This window comes from Austrofundulus limnaeus, unplaced genomic scaffold, assembly GCF_001266775.1.
Source record: "Austrofundulus limnaeus strain Quisiro unplaced genomic scaffold, Austrofundulus_limnaeus-1.0 Scaffold17, whole genome shotgun sequence".
NCBI lineage: Eukaryota > Metazoa > Chordata > Actinopteri > Cyprinodontiformes > Rivulidae > Austrofundulus > Austrofundulus limnaeus.
The window spans coordinates 3,111,020-3,127,632 of record NW_013952419.1 but is presented as its reverse complement, the minus strand read 5'-3'; the positions used below and the strand labels follow the sequence as shown (position 1 = coordinate 3,127,632).

At 37.9% G+C, this 16,613-nt stretch overlaps 2 protein-coding genes across 5 annotated transcripts in view; one reads left to right on the top strand and one right to left on the bottom strand.

Annotated features, from left to right (window-relative positions):
- The window catches only part of nbeaa (neurobeachin a), a gene marked incomplete in the record, with an annotated part of 147,512 nt that extends 144,313 nt beyond the window's left edge, over nt 1-3,199 (top strand). For all 4 annotated transcript variants that reach the window (XM_014003308.1, XM_014003306.1, XM_014003305.1 and 1 more), the window contains 1 exon segment: nt 1,489-3,199. In XM_014003308.1, coding sequence (XP_013858762.1) covers nt 1,489-1,579 — 91 coding nt within the window.
- Nucleotides 3,200-4,400: 1,201 nt separating this feature from the next.
- Nucleotides 4,401-16,613, bottom strand: part of sertm1 (serine rich and transmembrane domain containing 1) — a 19,664-nt gene continuing 7,451 nt past the window's right edge. The window contains exon 3 of the mRNA XM_014003304.1: nt 4,401-6,381. Coding sequence (XP_013858758.1) covers nt 6,035-6,376 — 342 coding nt within the window. The 5' untranslated portion in view covers nt 6,377-6,381 and the 3' untranslated portion in view covers nt 4,401-6,034. The remainder of the gene's footprint in view (nt 6,382-16,613) is intronic.

Sequence of the window (16,613 nt, the reverse complement as noted above, 5' to 3'; positions counted from 1 at the left end):
ATTTTAAACATAATCATTACTCCAGAAACAGGGACACTGACAGAGCTGCAGCACCTCCTATTGGTRGCTGAGGCAGCAACACTCAATAGAAACTTTAAACTTGGGAAAAAATAAAATAAAAAAAATTTGTCATATGCTACAAAAATGTTAGCAATATGATTATTATAAAGATAAAAAATACAGGAAGTAGATTTTGGTTTTTTAATGAACAAGCTAGCATTAGCACTACAGAAGCTGAAAAAACACTGTTTAAAACTCATAATTCTTGTTTCAAAGTAAAAAAAATGAAGTTATTTGTTTATTACTCTTAGAATAATTTCCTCCAAAATAGTTTGACAATTACTGTAGGTAGTATGTTCTGTTTTCAACACTGATACTAAACCTTGCTTTAATTTTGGTGATACTAACCTGGTTAAGGCTGCGTCACACTGCAAGATTTTAAAACAGTCGGATGATTGTCAAAGACTGATAGAGCCCACACGTGAAGATAAAAATCATGGATATACCAGGCTTGGTCCTACAGTGTGTGGTGTACAGCCACACGGCAAGAGACCACACACAAAAATAAATTTCATTCATGATTCAGATGTCAGATATTAAATCACGTGAGACTTCCTGAAATCTCGCGAGAATTCATATGTCCGAAGAAAAAATCTCACGTGACCTCCAGAGAGACGTGAGTTCAGAGTAAATAAACATTTGCGACGAGGAAGAAACAATGTTGATCGTTTGTGGACTATTTTTACCAGAGGAAAAACAATTCCATRGGACTTTTAACATCCAGCAGACTTTCTGGTGAGTCATGACAGTTCTTTGTTTACGTCACCTCGCTTTCTGATGGGCTACACGTCTCATTCATCAGGCTGAGAGCTCGGGTGAACACTACACACACTGTGATATCGGGCCAAAAAATCAAACATGTTGAATATCCCCGATTTGAGGTCGGAGYGGTCCCGACGTCCTTTCGAGTCGACTAGATCACTCTTAACTCACCACCCACAACGGGATGATCTGCTACGATTATCTTTACAGCCATCACGATAATCTGGAGGTCCCTAAGGTTGTTTGAAGGGCAAAAATCGGCATAATTATCTTTCCGTGTGACGCAGGCCTTACCAGTGTTCATATGTAAGCAGAGCTGTGGAAGGATACATAGCCTGTAGCATGCTAGCGTGTGGCGTAAGCTTGGAAATGAAGAAACAAATAGTGAGTCATCGAATGAGTAACAGAAAAGGAAAAGCTTTCACTCTCTTCATGAGCCATTTCTTGTTCGCCCCATTTCCAGAAACTCTTTATGTGCGTGTGAGGAAAAAACAAACAAACAAAAAAAATCTATTCGCAATGGCACATTAATTATGTTACCTCACAACCAGAGCAAAGGAGGCTATGCCAAAGCCCTTAGCCCACATTACAGTGACTGAATGGATTTATTTGTTTGGTTTCTGAGCTGGGATTTTTAAAATGATGTGTTGTGTGTTCTGCTGGCAGGACCTTAATCACGGGCATGGCCTCTGGAAGCATCGTGGCTTTCAACATAGACTTCAACCGCTGGCACTATGAGCACCAGAACAGATACTAAGGTCGACAGCGTGAAGGAGAGGAGCGAGGAGGTGGTGTATTCTGCCGTGTGTCTGCAGAGCGAGGGAGGAGGAGGAGGGGGGGACCACAGGTACAGTGACAGAGGAGGAAAAAATTAGTGCCGGACCTTAAGCTCTTATTCTCTTGAACTGAGGATGTTGTGGCAAGTGCTGGTGGAGACGGCTTCCTCTGAGCACGTGTGTAACCACAGACACCTATCATACCCAGAAGAAACACACCAAACCCTTGCTGATCCAAACAGAACGTCTGCAGGACAAAGAGCGAGTGAAGCAGACTGTGCTGAGGTCCATCACACGTGCACCACTCACAGAGCGGCCATCACTGCTGATCCCGCTCTATTTAAACCTTCCCTTAGAGAGACTTTCTTTTTCTTTTTTCTTTTGCTTCTTTTTATTTATTTTTCCTGTTAAGGTTCTGTTTTACAATTTTCACTTTAGTGGGGTTTTGGTTCGTAAATATTTGAGTGGATGATAAATTCCAGTTTCCTTCGAAGTGTTTACTTGATTTTCACAAAGCGCACCAGCCACTCTTCAAAAAAATTAAAATAAATCGGTGCTATTGGCTTGATCTTAAAATTCACGGTTGGAAAAATTGCCTGAATTTTTAGTTGTTTATTTTTATGTATATAATTTTGTTTTCCTTTGATTTAATCAGCTTGGGTTTATTTATTTATTTATTTTCCGACCACAGCAGGGTTAAATCTTGAGTTGGATGTAAATAAGGCTCTGCTTCCTTTTCAGAGTCGCACTTGTTCTTTCACTACACAAACTGCGCTTCTCACCTTTAATTTATTAATGACTTGCTGTATGTAAAATACTGTGTAATAGTTAATATAACATTGACGAGGCCGATGCTAACGATGGTGGTATCCAAGATTTTTTTTTGTTTTTGTTTTTCTTAAACTGATGACGGTAACGATGAGATCTTGCCAGCGCCACCACAGATGATAAACACCAGACTGACATGATTTCCTTTTGTATATTTAGTGATTGTTTTTGTCAAATATGTACATATAGTCTTGGTTCAGGCTTGGCAGGAGACTTACTCAGCTGAATAGAACTAAAAGTGCAAAGGAAACCTTCACTCACACTCACTTGTTGATTACTTAAAGAGGAAAAAACAACAAAGAGAATCAACTCAATGTAAAAGTTTGTTTTGTATTTGCACTTTGCACCAATCACATATCATTATTTATTAGCTTGGTTCTTTCTGGTCGGCTGCCTTTTCCGTTTAGGTCCATTCTCCTTTGGGATTATTTGTGCATTGATGTTTGTATTTAAGACCGTTGAACTCATGTGTTTTACAACCTCACAGTTGTAAGCAATATTAGGATTCTGTAGCTGATAGAGGCTGGAGGGGCGCGGAGAGAGGACGACATGTGAGACGTACTGTATGTGTGAAGCCATCTCGATCAAACATGCACATACTCTTATCGACAGGTTCAACTTACGTATCCAAAAAGGAAAAAAAAAGGTTAAATATTTTTGGATCTATGAAACCCTAAAAACTATTGTATTCATGTTTTATTGCAAAGATGTAAAATATGACATGTGTGAGTTGGAAAAAAATCATGATAAGAAAAATAAAATATGCAAAAGAATTTGAGGTCTGGACCTTCAGTTAATTATATATATACTGTATATATTGTGTGATATAAAGGCTGTCTTACAGGGTAGGGTGGAGGCCAGCTTGCGACACAGAACCCTGGCGGGCACGGTGGGAATAGGTCGGGATGGGCTGGGCAGTAATCCAAAACAGAGTTGATGCAAAGCAAGAAACAGATCCAGGAAGAGGTACGTGTGTATGGAGAGCTGTTTCATTCAAAATAAAATGAATAAGTAATAATTAAAATTCCATTAAATAAATAAATGTCCCCATGAAATTAAAAAAACATCAATTTATTGTAATACATTTTTTGCATTTCATTTCATTTATTTATAAAATATTTTTTACTTTATTTATTTAATTGTATTTATTTATTTCATATTGTAATTTTATTTTGTGCCACTTATTTTGTAATTTTTTTTTTACATATTGCACAGACTTTTATTTTGAACTCCCTTTTTGTTTCATGCAGTTTTACTATTTCTTATCATTTTATTTCATGTTCCAATATACAAATGAGGGGGCGGGGTTTTCTCTGTGGGTTGGTATTAAGGAAATCACCACCTGAGCTTGTTTGTCTGTTTTATGTCAAAAGAGTTAAATGACTGTCACTCTGAAAAAGATGATCATTATTATGATTATCATKATTTAATGGAATATGCATTAATACTTTATGAATTACAGTATCTATTTATCTAGTTCATTTTGAGTGAAATGGCTCTCCGTACATGCGGGGCTGGAGGAGGCCCGCTTTAGTAGAATGGTGGGCGTAACCAAGAAAGGGGTGTGGACTAAATGGGAGCATACAGATGGTATAGCTTTGGATATGCATATTTTAACTATCTTCTTGGAAGACCAGATGGACGAAGCTCACGATTAAAAAAAAAGCCAAGTTGCTGACTTGGCGGCTGAGTGTCAGAGAAATGGGTGAAAGACCTGCTGCGACACTACTGATGAGCTGCAGGGACTTTGCAGGTCAGACCTTCCACCTGGTCCTGGGACTCTTGGGGCTCTACAGACAGCAAAGGCGAAGAGTCATGAAGTACATTGTAGAAGGAGGGAGGATGTGTGGTGTCGTGCACTACGCAGACACAAGTCAGGGATTCATCACCCTTTGCTGAGTCCCCCAAGTGATGTCTGATGTTAGAAGGAATGATCTTTCCATTAAAYGAGGAATAATTTCAAGTTTGGTAAAGTGTTGCACAGAAAAAAATACTTTATTGGAATACGTGCTGTTTTTCCATTTGACATCTTTTTTCCTCAGCAGAATACAAACAGACAAATAAAGTTATGACAGTTTTGCAAAGTAGTCCACAGTCAACACTTTCAATTTCATCCTTGGTTGTAAGACAGACTTCTCCTTCATGCTTGCATCAAAATACTAAAGCTTCAACAGGGGATTTTTAATATAGTTGGGGAAWTTTTTAAATAATCTTGACCTAAAACAACCAGAGTCCATTGCTTTAGCAGGTAATATGAGGGACCACAGCCTAAAAAAACAGATGCTGGACATGTAGGAACAGGTTGGAAAGAATTTTGTAAAAAGTTTGGTTCAGTGTTATAAACAGTTGTGCTTTGGAGTTTACTGAAATTAGGTGTATTTTATGTTAAAAAAAATTACTGAATGTTTTTGTTTGGAGTTGATTTGAATCACAATGCTGAACTATAAAAACAATCTCCCCATGGAATGTTGCTGTTTTGTTTGAACATTTTCTTTTACCAGAAAATTTCCACTCCTTTTGCAACCTTAACCTGAGGAGCTTCATCAGTRGAAATGATATAAAATGCCCTTGAAACAGTCCTTTTTTGGGGAAATTTCTAACTTTGGAATCATAAAAAACAAAATGATCATTTTTTTAAATATTTAACGGGACAAAAAGATCTTTGTAAACTACATTTTTTTAATACTTTATCAAACACTGCACAGCTACAGAGACTCTTCCTTCAGCCTCAGCAAAGACTGAGATCAGATGCTACATGAACTGACAAACAAGAGAAAGCAACGCAGGTGGAGTTTGTCATCCAGAAGTAGAATCAGATTTTATATGAAGCAGAAGTGAAAAGCTGCCTGTCTGCAGCCGTCACTGCTTCTCTTTGTTCTCCTTTGTGCAACTTTTTTTTACAGACTTCAGGAGATTTGAAGCCAATTTGCCATGTTCATAGTTATTTCCCTAAATCCGAAAATGAGCATTTGTGACACATGCATGTATCTCTGTACAAAAAAGTATTGCCACAACATAAAAAAACTTTAAACAGATTTTAGTGAAACTCAGAAAATTATTCATCTGATTAAGTTTTTGGACCCAATCTAATTCAGCAGGGTCATCACAGCTAATTGATCTTTAAAAAACAAATAAATGGCTATGATTCAGTCAGTTTTACAGATACTGATCTAACCTAAAATTTGTGTGAACGTAGCTGCAAGTCATCCTCGACATCGCACATTGTCTTTTCCACACTTTATCAGAAGACGATCCTAGTTTATGACATGAAAAGTGGCAAGCCTTATTTATTAGTTTTGCAATGTGACCTGCAGGTACAGTATTATAAGACATGCTTTACAAAGCTTCAAAACTGTTCTTTGAAAGCAAATCTAACAAAAAGCATTTATCATTTTGTGCTTCACTGCAGTGGGTGAAAAGTCCAGAAAAAWGTGTTCACTCTCACCCTTCATTTACGCTTTATTACTCATATTTCTGGAATTATTGCACTTTCAGGATCAAAATATGCATGAATGTAATGTCATTCTGTATTTATTTGGGCCCTCCTGTGAATGCACGTCTGCCTGTGCTGCACACATTTAGCCCCTCGAGTCTTAATGAGCTCAGTCCTAGCTCCCCGAGGTGGAGAGAGCGGAGACGGTGGAGGAAACGCTGCAGATCTCCATGTTGGTGAAGGAGCTCCCTCCCTCGCTGCTGCAGTCGGGGACCGACGAGGAGGAGGAGATGATGTTCTTCAGCCTGTGGAGGGAGATGACGAGCAGCGTCAGCAGGAACACCAGCAGGCCAAGGAAGAGCCACACGTACACGTAAACGTTGGCCTGGTGTCCCGGGGAGGAGGCAGCCGCCGACATGGAGGCGGACGTCGGGGACAGACGGAGGAAAGTCCCGTTGTCGATCGGAGTKATGCCGGTCTCATTTTGGTCCGGCTGCAGAACGTCCATCCCTGACATCCTGGCTGACGTGGACAGGGAGAAGGAAAAGAAGAGATTTATTGCAAAACAGAAACTTCAACATTAATTATTTAAAAGAACCTGCAGGAGAACCTTTCTTTTTTGTCTACTGGAGCTGCCAGAAATCTACCAAATCCCTGCAGGACACAGCAGGAGAGAACTGACAGAAGAAATTCACTCTCATCCTCACACAAGCTTCAAATACACTTTGACTGAAGTCTAAAAGTCAAGGAAAATGTGCATTTCTGAATATAACCATTTCAAGAATAACAACTTAGTTAAAACCATTTGGAAAGCACCGTTTATGGATAAAAACCACATGAATGAACTCTAAAAATAACAATTTACAAAATAATACAGTAAAGCGTTAAAGTGCCTATGACATAATTTTTGTAATAAATATGAATGTATTTTATAACGATAACATTGATAACACTGCACAAAAAAATCACACCACTGTGATGAACAGTTGTTGAGATATTTGTATGTGAAGTAACAGGAAGTGATGTCACAGGGGAATGTCTGCACATGAATAGAGCATTGCAACAGCCAACAACTCAGACTGTAGAGAAGAACTTGATGCTTTTTTTWAAAAAATCTTTGAGTTCCTATCAGAGAGACGAAGAAGAGTCAGAGTTCAAATATTATTTCAACAAATACCAGAGAGTTTTCTTTCTTAGACTTCCCCTTTGACATTACTTCCTGTTTCACTTTAGCTGAGCCAGGTTCAAAAGAAAATGTGTCAATTTTGTGACAAAAATAATAAAATCATGTGTATTATGCCTAGTTTTTAAAGGGGCAATATCATGCAAAATCAACTTTTTGGAGTATTATATCATGTTATAATGTTATACTCTCATAAAAATACATGCCCAAAGCCTTGCTCTGACTCATTCATGCATGTTTGAGAAATCCTGCAGCGTTTTTAGGAAGCAAAACGACAGGTGGGGACCAGAAAAGCCCCTGGGACACGTCTTTAAGCCGAACTTCCTCATGACGGAGTCTGCTGAGCTCTCAACATTAGTTCTTAATGAAGCTCTTTTCAGATTAAAAAAACTTTTGAGGAAATATATTTTCAGATGCCAAGTAAACTGCATCATAGCAGCCCCCCCCCTCCCCGCCCGCACCGAAATGGGCGAGACAGAAGCGGAAGGTGGTTCTTAAAGAGACAGAGGCCAATTTTACATTGTTTAGAAGAGGAAGTGATGAGAAGATAAGTTTATTTTCTATTTAAACATAAAAACAGCATTTTATTAACAGCTAAAGGTGACATAGATGCATTATTATGGTATAGTGTTTAAATATATGCCCGAGAAACACATAATATTGCCCCTTTAAATATAAAAAATGTTTTCTTTGACTTTTGTGTATTTGAAGGAGATGCGTCACATGCACTTTAATACTCTGTGTAGTTTATTTGTTTATTTAAAAGGATCCCCATTAGTCCAGTAAATCATAAAGAAAATACCCACAAAACATACAGAGAAACCCTGTGGATGGATGGATGTGGATTTTTGGTATTTACGTGAAAAAGTTAGATTACAGAGCCACTTTTTGTATAAGGAGTAGAGTTTAACGGACAGCAGGGGGCATTCTTGTCTCACTGAAGGCCTGTCAGACTTCTCGCCTGCAGCTGTCTGCTCACAAATGAAAGCGTACTTATCTGATGAAATTAAACTCTTCATAATCTGCTTTCACAATGACGACTGAGAGCCAATCTTCCTCTGTGTATTAATACTGTTCAGAACGATCCCCCCATTAATATCTGCATGGAGCAAAAACTGACTGCAGGATGAGAAGCATGTGTGTGTGTGTTTTAATGGAATTTGTAGTCTCTGCTGGTGGAAGTTGGAGGCAAACAGGGCTGATTTGTATTGGGTTCGGGCCGGTCTTGTGGCTCAACTTGATCTATGACAGCAGMGAGAGACACTTCAAAGAGGAGAAATAAATGACCATGACTAGAATGAAAGCAAAAGGTCAGCACACACTTTTCATCTTGCACTTGTGTGTGCTCACTTTGCTCTTATCKGCTAACCCTGCAATTCTTCTTTTTTTYCTTCTTCTCCATTTCATTATTCATCCCACCATGCCCCATATAGCCTACATGCCCCAGCACTTGCATAATATTCAAGGGGAGAGATGGAAAATCTATTTGCTCTCCACAAGCCATTTGAACTGCATTAACTGTGTGTGTGTGTACCCCATTAACTGAGCAGTTTTAGTGTTTTAGTGTGAAAGAGAGGGAGTTTATAGATGACACACTTGAAAAAACTAAATGCATCATAAAATAAATCCTAATTTCAAACAGGGAGATTTGTCATGCAGATATTTTTTGCATATGTGCTGTAAAAGTCAGGGATGTAAAACTGGTGGCCCAYGGGCCACATCCAGTGACTGGGTGACTTCCGTTCGGCCCACTAGTGAGCTCCGCCCCATCCCCTCCCCCACGAAAATAATTGTTTTTTTTCTTTAAAAAAGGGGGGCAGTCAAACCAGCTCTTTGATTAATCATAGAAAATAGCAAAGTTGTATAAAAGTGCCTCAGTGGCTGAAGTGGCATAATTTGCCACTAGATGATGCCTCCAAAGTAAAAACCATCTGGTGCACGTGTYTTCTCTAATAGTGAGGAAGTCATGCCTCTGAACGGAGGAAGAAAAACTGAACAGAGAAATCGCATGCAGATTGTCTGTATGCAGATTTCCTTGGCAAACCTATTATTTTAGTCAGCTCAGAGACACTGTCTGCAGTGAAGCGTTTTAATATAAGTCACCACTACAACATGTTGCACAAAGCTAAATATGAGACATTTACTGAAGTCACAAGTATATAAACAAACTTTTTACCAGARCCCCAACCACACAGGAGTCTGTACTCAAGTTGTCTTATGCTGTTGCACKTCAGCTCGCTAAAGTAAATGTTTAATTATTGTTTGCTTCAAACATTATACATTCATAGGCAAATCATATATATATATATATATACACACATCATTTTTAAAATAGCAGTTTTATTGCATTTGGGTAAGTAACTTTAGTTTTAACCTTATCGGGCCAATTGTAACAGATGTCTATGTGCTGGAAAACATTTTATTATTTCCCTTTACAAATTATTGGAAGGGATAAATAATGAATCCAAACAGCAGCATTTTGTTTGACTTCCCTTTTTGTTTTCTACTTCACAAAGTTCWAGTAAAATTGAAGTAATAGGCAAAGAAAGAACATTTGTCAGTGTAAATATTTAATTCAGCGTAAACACGTATGCGTTGTTGCTGAACATCCATCTTTTCATCTATTTTCTTTATCGTCTTCTCCTTTTCAGATCACGGGGAGCTGGTAGTATGTCCAAAACCATTCACACTGTCTTTTACACCTTTAGAGACAGAACGTTTTTAATTTGTTGGAAGAAACAAGAGTATTAACATTTGCAGACTTATTTTCCAAAGAAGACATTGTTCATGTCTGTTTGCATGAGTCCTGTGTAGTGTCAGCATGCACTACTGAGTAGCTGTTTCACATTATCAGTTTTAAACAGATGAAAGTGAAGATCTCGCAGCGGGCTGAGTCAGAAGTCACMGGACACACTTTTATTTCAGAAAGAAAAGGGGGAAATGACATATCTATATACCTCAGTAAGTTATGGAGATGGCCTATCTTTGGAAAAACTTGCCCTTGATCCAATATATCAGCTTTCAAGATGGTGGCCATGTTCTAGTTAAATCCTCACTTTTCATTCTACAACAAAAGGGTGTCCTGTGACTTTCGACTCACCCTGTACACTGAAACCTGTGTTTATAGTAACTCCTTGACCTGTTTGTTCACTGATGAAAAAGGTTTTTACACAGATAAAAATCTATTCCCACTCTCCCTCAGTTTTAAAACTTTTATAAATGATTGCACTTAGAACGATCTATAAACCTTTACAGAAGATGTTCCAACTTTATTGTGAACTTGAGCTTTCTTTAAAGCAAACCACTCTGTCCCCAAACTCTTTTTCCCCCCTCCCCCGTTTCTTCACTCCCTTTCATGTCTTTCTTCCTCGCTGGATAAATTTGACGAGAACTCTGCTCTCTTTAATTTACAGCTGAAAGTACCTTCAGGGAGATGCACAGAATAATTAGGATGGATGAGCTGAGCTGCCTTATTTCTGTGATTCGCTYTCTTGTTCAACTTTGTTTTCTTTATCAAAAGCTCCCTGTGGTCATCCCACTCCACTGCAAACAGGACTTTTTTGTTGCTTGTTTACTTGTGTTTTTCTCTTTGCATTTATTTTTAAGGTATTTTCATTTCTTTGGGTTTCCAAAAATAAATCTTCTCTATAGTCTGTGTCAAAGAGGGATCATTAATGTCATTACTAAAATGATTTGATAATCTTTAGTCCATACATTTTCGTTTTGAGTTTCCCCCTTCTTCTCTGGCATCTTTTAATTGTCTACACTCGTCTTCTGTCTGCAGCTCAGGATAAGCAGTCGTCCTCCATGACATATTGTTTTGAAATCTGCGACGAAGCTTGTTTATTGCGAGCTGAAGTGGCTGATAATTGTGCTTAATGATGCTTTTTGTATCCAGGCAACAACGTACGCGCCGTTCTTTTTCAAGCTAATCTACTTTAGGAGGGCAAGCCGGGCAATTCCGTAGAGTCTGAAGAGGTTAGACGTAAGCACGTATTCACGCACGCCCACCTGCACATGATAAATGCCACTAGTTCTGTTCTTTAGGGAAAGCTGCAAAGGCTGGAATATTAAGGGCTAATTGGGAGAAACAATGTTTTTATTGGAGGAAAATAATGTGGTGATCAGCAGTTTTGTGCCTAAAATGCCTTATATACAATCAACTTCTGTTTTAGGATTTTATTCTAAAAGTTTGGTCATTTACTTTAAAATTTAACCTCAAAATTTGAGCATGGGGTACTCAGGTAAAGCCCCTTTTACACAGAAACATTTAAATCATTAAAAAAATATCCTTATGAACATGACATGATTCTAGAAAAGTCTTCATTCACATTGAAACACTAGAAACGACAGAAAACACTGCAGTTATTATGCCAGGCCTTGTGTGGCGCTGTAACACTGCCACCACCAAAAACAGGAAACAAGGCATGGAACATAAAGCGACATGCCAAATCTAAACACACCAAAAGGAAAGGAACACCATCTGGTTGTAGGTTAAGTTTAAGGTGGGTTTTCTAAACTTTGCATTTTCTCCATCACACACATAAATGTTTTAAAGATGTTTCCCTTCTAAAATCCATTTTCAAAAGTATTGTTTTCAGCCTTTAAATATTGATGTAGACAAGGTTAAAACAATATAAATGCAAAAAATGTATATATTCTAAGTACAAAAAATTATATTTTACATATTTGTAAAAACATTCCTGTGTATTGTGTAAATCTAAGTGTATAAGTCAAATCTTAAATGCTGTGGTTAATTTTTAAAGTTTTCATGTAAATATTTCAAAATGGAACACACCCTTTGCCATTGATGTGTGGATTTTGTTGTGATGTCATCATCCTGCAATAAAGCAACCACTAACACTGCTAACTCTGCTAATGATGCTAACTCTGTGAACAATTMAATTCCAAAGGGAAATTTCATGTTGTTGTAACTCATATTGTCCTGGTTTCATTTAGGAGTTTTTATAGATGCTGATAGCTGTGGGCATAATGATGCTAACGCTGCTAATGCTGCTAATGCTGCTAACACTTCCCTACAAGTGATCAAACTTGGAGCTGCGGTTTGTGTCCAAGTTACTCTAGAAACTGCTGGACCACAGGTACCATCCATGTTTTTTTAATGAACAAATTTTGAATTTAGGATTTATATCAGCAGCATCATTGGTGGTTGCTTTTGTCGCAGGATGATGACTTCATAACAAAAGCCGCACACCATCATTCTGTGTTCCATTCCAAACTTCTTCATTGTAAGCTTTATCATTTAGATGCAACATTTGCGATTTAGTTTACACATTTAGATTCAGGATTTAAAATTTAGACGTAACATTTAACATTCAGTAAAAATTAGCAAAATATGAGAGGAGTGAGCTAAATAATAATAAAATGTTTTACACTCAGAAAGTGAGCTAAGTAATAGAATGTACAATTAGTTTACATCAGCAGACACATCTGGCTCATGTGCAAAGAATTATTCTTCTGTTTGAAAAAAAACAAATAAGGGGTGTACATWTGGATGCTTAACTAAGACTATTTGGAGAACAGGATACAGGTTTTCTGTCCAACATATCACTTTTAAACACCTAATTTAATCTTAAAAGTGATTTTTGTTTTCACTCACTCTTTGGTTAATTTTAAAATACAACATCCTTTCGTTACATTGTTCAAAACACGCTTAAATTATCYCTCATATGAGTATTTCAGTTGCAAAATACACACATTAGATGAAGTCATGAAAGATCCCTCCCACTCAAATGCATTACTTTAAAAACCACAATGAGGAAGAGTCACAGAAATACAGTTTATCTTCATCAGGATTAATTGACTGACTTTTTGTTTTGTGTTTCATTATTATCCCCTGAGACCAGGATGATGGAGCACATTTCACCCATCAGCATATGACTTTGAGGTGATTCCTCATCAATAATCTGTTTTATTTTCAGCCTGTAATTAAGTAAATACTTTATTAATTTGTGTTTTGTGGCAAATTGATGTTTTAATGATGTTTCAGCTTGTTAAACAGTAGGTACTGAAAAGTCCCAGTTGCTGCCTTTATGTTTGTCTGTATGGAGTTAATTTTGTATTGTTTTGACTTTCAGTGGCATAATCCTTACTATGTACCCAGGAGTTCTATACTTTCCTGTTATTAGCATTATTTTTCATCACTTTCTTAGCTGTGCGTGGCTGTGATGCCACAAGGTGCAAAATACAATCAGGAAAACTAAAAGCAAAACTGCCCGGTGTCAGCAAAAACACACTTCTTAGATGTTTTTAAAATTACCTTTAGCTGCTCGCTCCACATTTCTTTTCTGTATGATGGATTTGTTTTCGTTCTCTTCTCTGAATAGCTTTTGCTTGTTTTTGCAGAAAATCTCATGAATCACTGGATTGATTTTATGGATACTAAACTGAGTGTGGCTACTACAGCTAATTGAAAGTAGCTATTGCAATTTGACACAAAATGCCCCCACCCCTAAAAAAAGTACATAAATTGAGCTAAATCTTGGAAGAGTTGTAGCTGAGCATCATCCCCTTCACATGCTCTGAGATCCTCCCTTAAAGTTTTAGGCAATAACTGTTTGCTTCAACTCCCGTCTTTTTGCAAAATGTTTTATGAACTACAGATTCAGAATCTTCAGAAAAAAAAACAGATGAATTAAATTTAGTGAAGCTCTTCTCTTGTTTCTTTAAGTTTCTTTTGGATGCCTGCATCGGTTCTTTTTGGCTGGATCATTCAGATGAGCAGCTGCTGCTCCTTTGAGAAGAAAATGACAATAAAGAAACCTCTATTTCTAAGATGAAATGTCATGGGACGCTGCAGTGACTTGTCTTACATCTTCATACTTAAGCAAATCTAAAACAAGGTATTTTCTTCAATGTGAGAGTTAAGCTCAGACATCTGGAGGCTTTTTGATGAGTCAGCCCTTATTTATCTGTTTCATCTCACTTTCGGTCTGCCAGTTCTCAGCTCATCAATGGCTTCTTGTAAACTTTTGCTTCTCCACTTCACTCTTAAGAAATGTCTCCTGTATGGAGCTATTCTACTGTCAGAGCTGGATTCCTTTGCTCTGTCAAGTGCTTCAAATATATTTTGACTCCTGTCTGCCTCAAGCTTTGCTCAAACTCCCCTCTTTTCAGTTTTGACATACACACGTGTTTTGTTCTCCACTAAAGAACTTTGACTCCTCAATTTTTTTGCACTTTTTTCCTGACTGAGGTCACCTTTGATCTGCACAATCTCTGCGAGCCACTGCTCAAACAAGCTCATCTGCTGCGTGTGGAGCGCGTTCAGCCCAGCTCCTCCTGAGACTTTGTGTCGAGCAGCTTCCTCTGCTCCACTTTCTCAATCTGCCCCCCCCCCACGTTTCCCTTTTCCCTTTCATCTATGAGTAATCCTTGACTTTRCTATTGTTTAAGGGATACTTAGTTTAATTTGATGGGTCTAATGTGTCCTGTCGACATGACATGATGCGCTAAACCTGTTTGCACTTTGCAAATATGATTTCTTTGTATAACCATTAAGAAGAACATATTGATTTGCAGATATAGCAGTTGTTCTGCTATTAACAATAACTGTCTGTCATCCCCCCCACCCAATAGTTAGTTCAAGCAGGGACAAATGAATTCTGCCTCTAACTCCCTGCTGTTTGGAATTAAACTTTGGGATATCGACAACACAAAGCTGGCCCTCGCTGTTACTCCAGTTTTATTAATCCTTGCTTGTGGTGCAAATGCAAAACTTCTCAGTGTGGCACAATCTGCTGTCTGTTGAGTTATTTGCTTTCCTTTTGATGAATAATGGATGAGATTTCACCAAATGTCACAACATTTTGTCCACATCCTTTGTTTGTATGTAGACAGCACCTGAGATGCATGTGCATGCACTGTTACTTGAAAAAAACCCTCAATAAAACTATAACTCAATCAATTTTACAGATAATGAGCAAAAATTTAGGCTTAATTGTAGTTGAGTCATTTACTAAACCTGGTGTAAAATAAAATGTGAAAAATAAATTATTATTTAGCTCACTGTTTTTGTTTTTTGATAATTTTAACAATTAATTTTAACTAAATCTTACATTTAATTTTTAAATGATATRTGTAAATATTAAAACCTAAATCTAAATTCATCAATGTTAATGTAAAAATTGATTCCTAAATGTTAAATTTAAATAAAGTTTACATTTATGTATTTGGAATGGAATGCACCAATTGCTTTTTGTGCTCACATATTGTTATAATGTCATATCCTGACTCAACAGCAATTGCTAACACTGCTAACTCTTCTCTACAGCAGTGGTTCCCCCTGAGCCATTTTGTCATGCCATTACCTTTTCAGTCAAATGTAATGATGATTTTCCAAAACTATAATGTACTACAACTGATTATTCAATGAAAATTGTTTGTTTAACCCCCTAGAATGTTTAGTTCTCAGGCATTTTATTCTTTTTAAACTCAAAGTAAACATAAACATAAAAACATTGCATTGCAAGTGAATAAATGATTAAATAAATAAATCAGGTAATGGCAGGTGCARAAAACAACAGTGACCAAAATACATTGTATTGTCCAAAATATGTCAGAAACTCACACAAATGAGCAAATTCTGTGAGATTTCATGTTTTATACAGTACTAGATTCAGTTTTGCATTAATTCTATGATACAGACTGCAATTTTCGCATTGCAGAAATTATGGGGCCCTATATACAGTAGCTCAGTCCCATTTTTATTTTTTTTTACACACCTGGGAAATTTTTCCACGCCCTGTAACATGCTTTTGTACCCCTGGTTGGGAATCACTACTTTAGACAGCCTGAAGGGCTGAAGGAACTGTCCAAGGTCCTGAAAGTGCCTGAATGTTTCAGGATTTTAGACGGTGTGAAGTACTGAAGGAACTGTCCATGGTCCTGAAAGTGCTGGAATGTTTCAGGAACTTGGACAGTGCGAAGGACTGAAGGAACTGTCCATGGTCCTGAAAGTCCTGGAACATTTCAGGACCTTGGACAGTGTAAAGGACTGAAGGAACTGTCCATGGTCCTGAAAGTCCTGGAACATTTCAGGACCTTGGACAGTGTAAAGGACTGAAGGAACTGTCCATGGTCCTGAAAGTCCTGGAACATTTCAGGACCTTGGACAGTGTGAAGGACTGAAGGAACTGTTCATGGTCCTGAAAGTGTTGGAATGTTTCAGGACCTTGGACAGTGCGAAGTACTGAAGGAACTGTCCATGGTCCTGAAAGTCCTGGAACATTTCAGGACCTTGGACAGTGTGAAGGACTGAAGGAACTGTCTATGGTCCTGAAAGTGTTGGAATGTTTCAGGACCTTGGACAGTGCGAAGTACTGAAGGAACTGTCCATGGTCCTGAAGGTGCCTGAATGTTTCAGGACCTTGGACAGTGTGAAGGACTGAAGGAACTGTCTATGGTCCTGAAAGTGTTGGAATGTTTCAGGACCTTGGACAGTGCGAAGTACTGAAGGAACTGTCCATGGTCCTGAAAGTGTTGGAATGTTTCAGGACCTTGGACAGTGCGAAGTACTGAAGGAACTGTCCATGGTCCTGAAAGTGTTGGA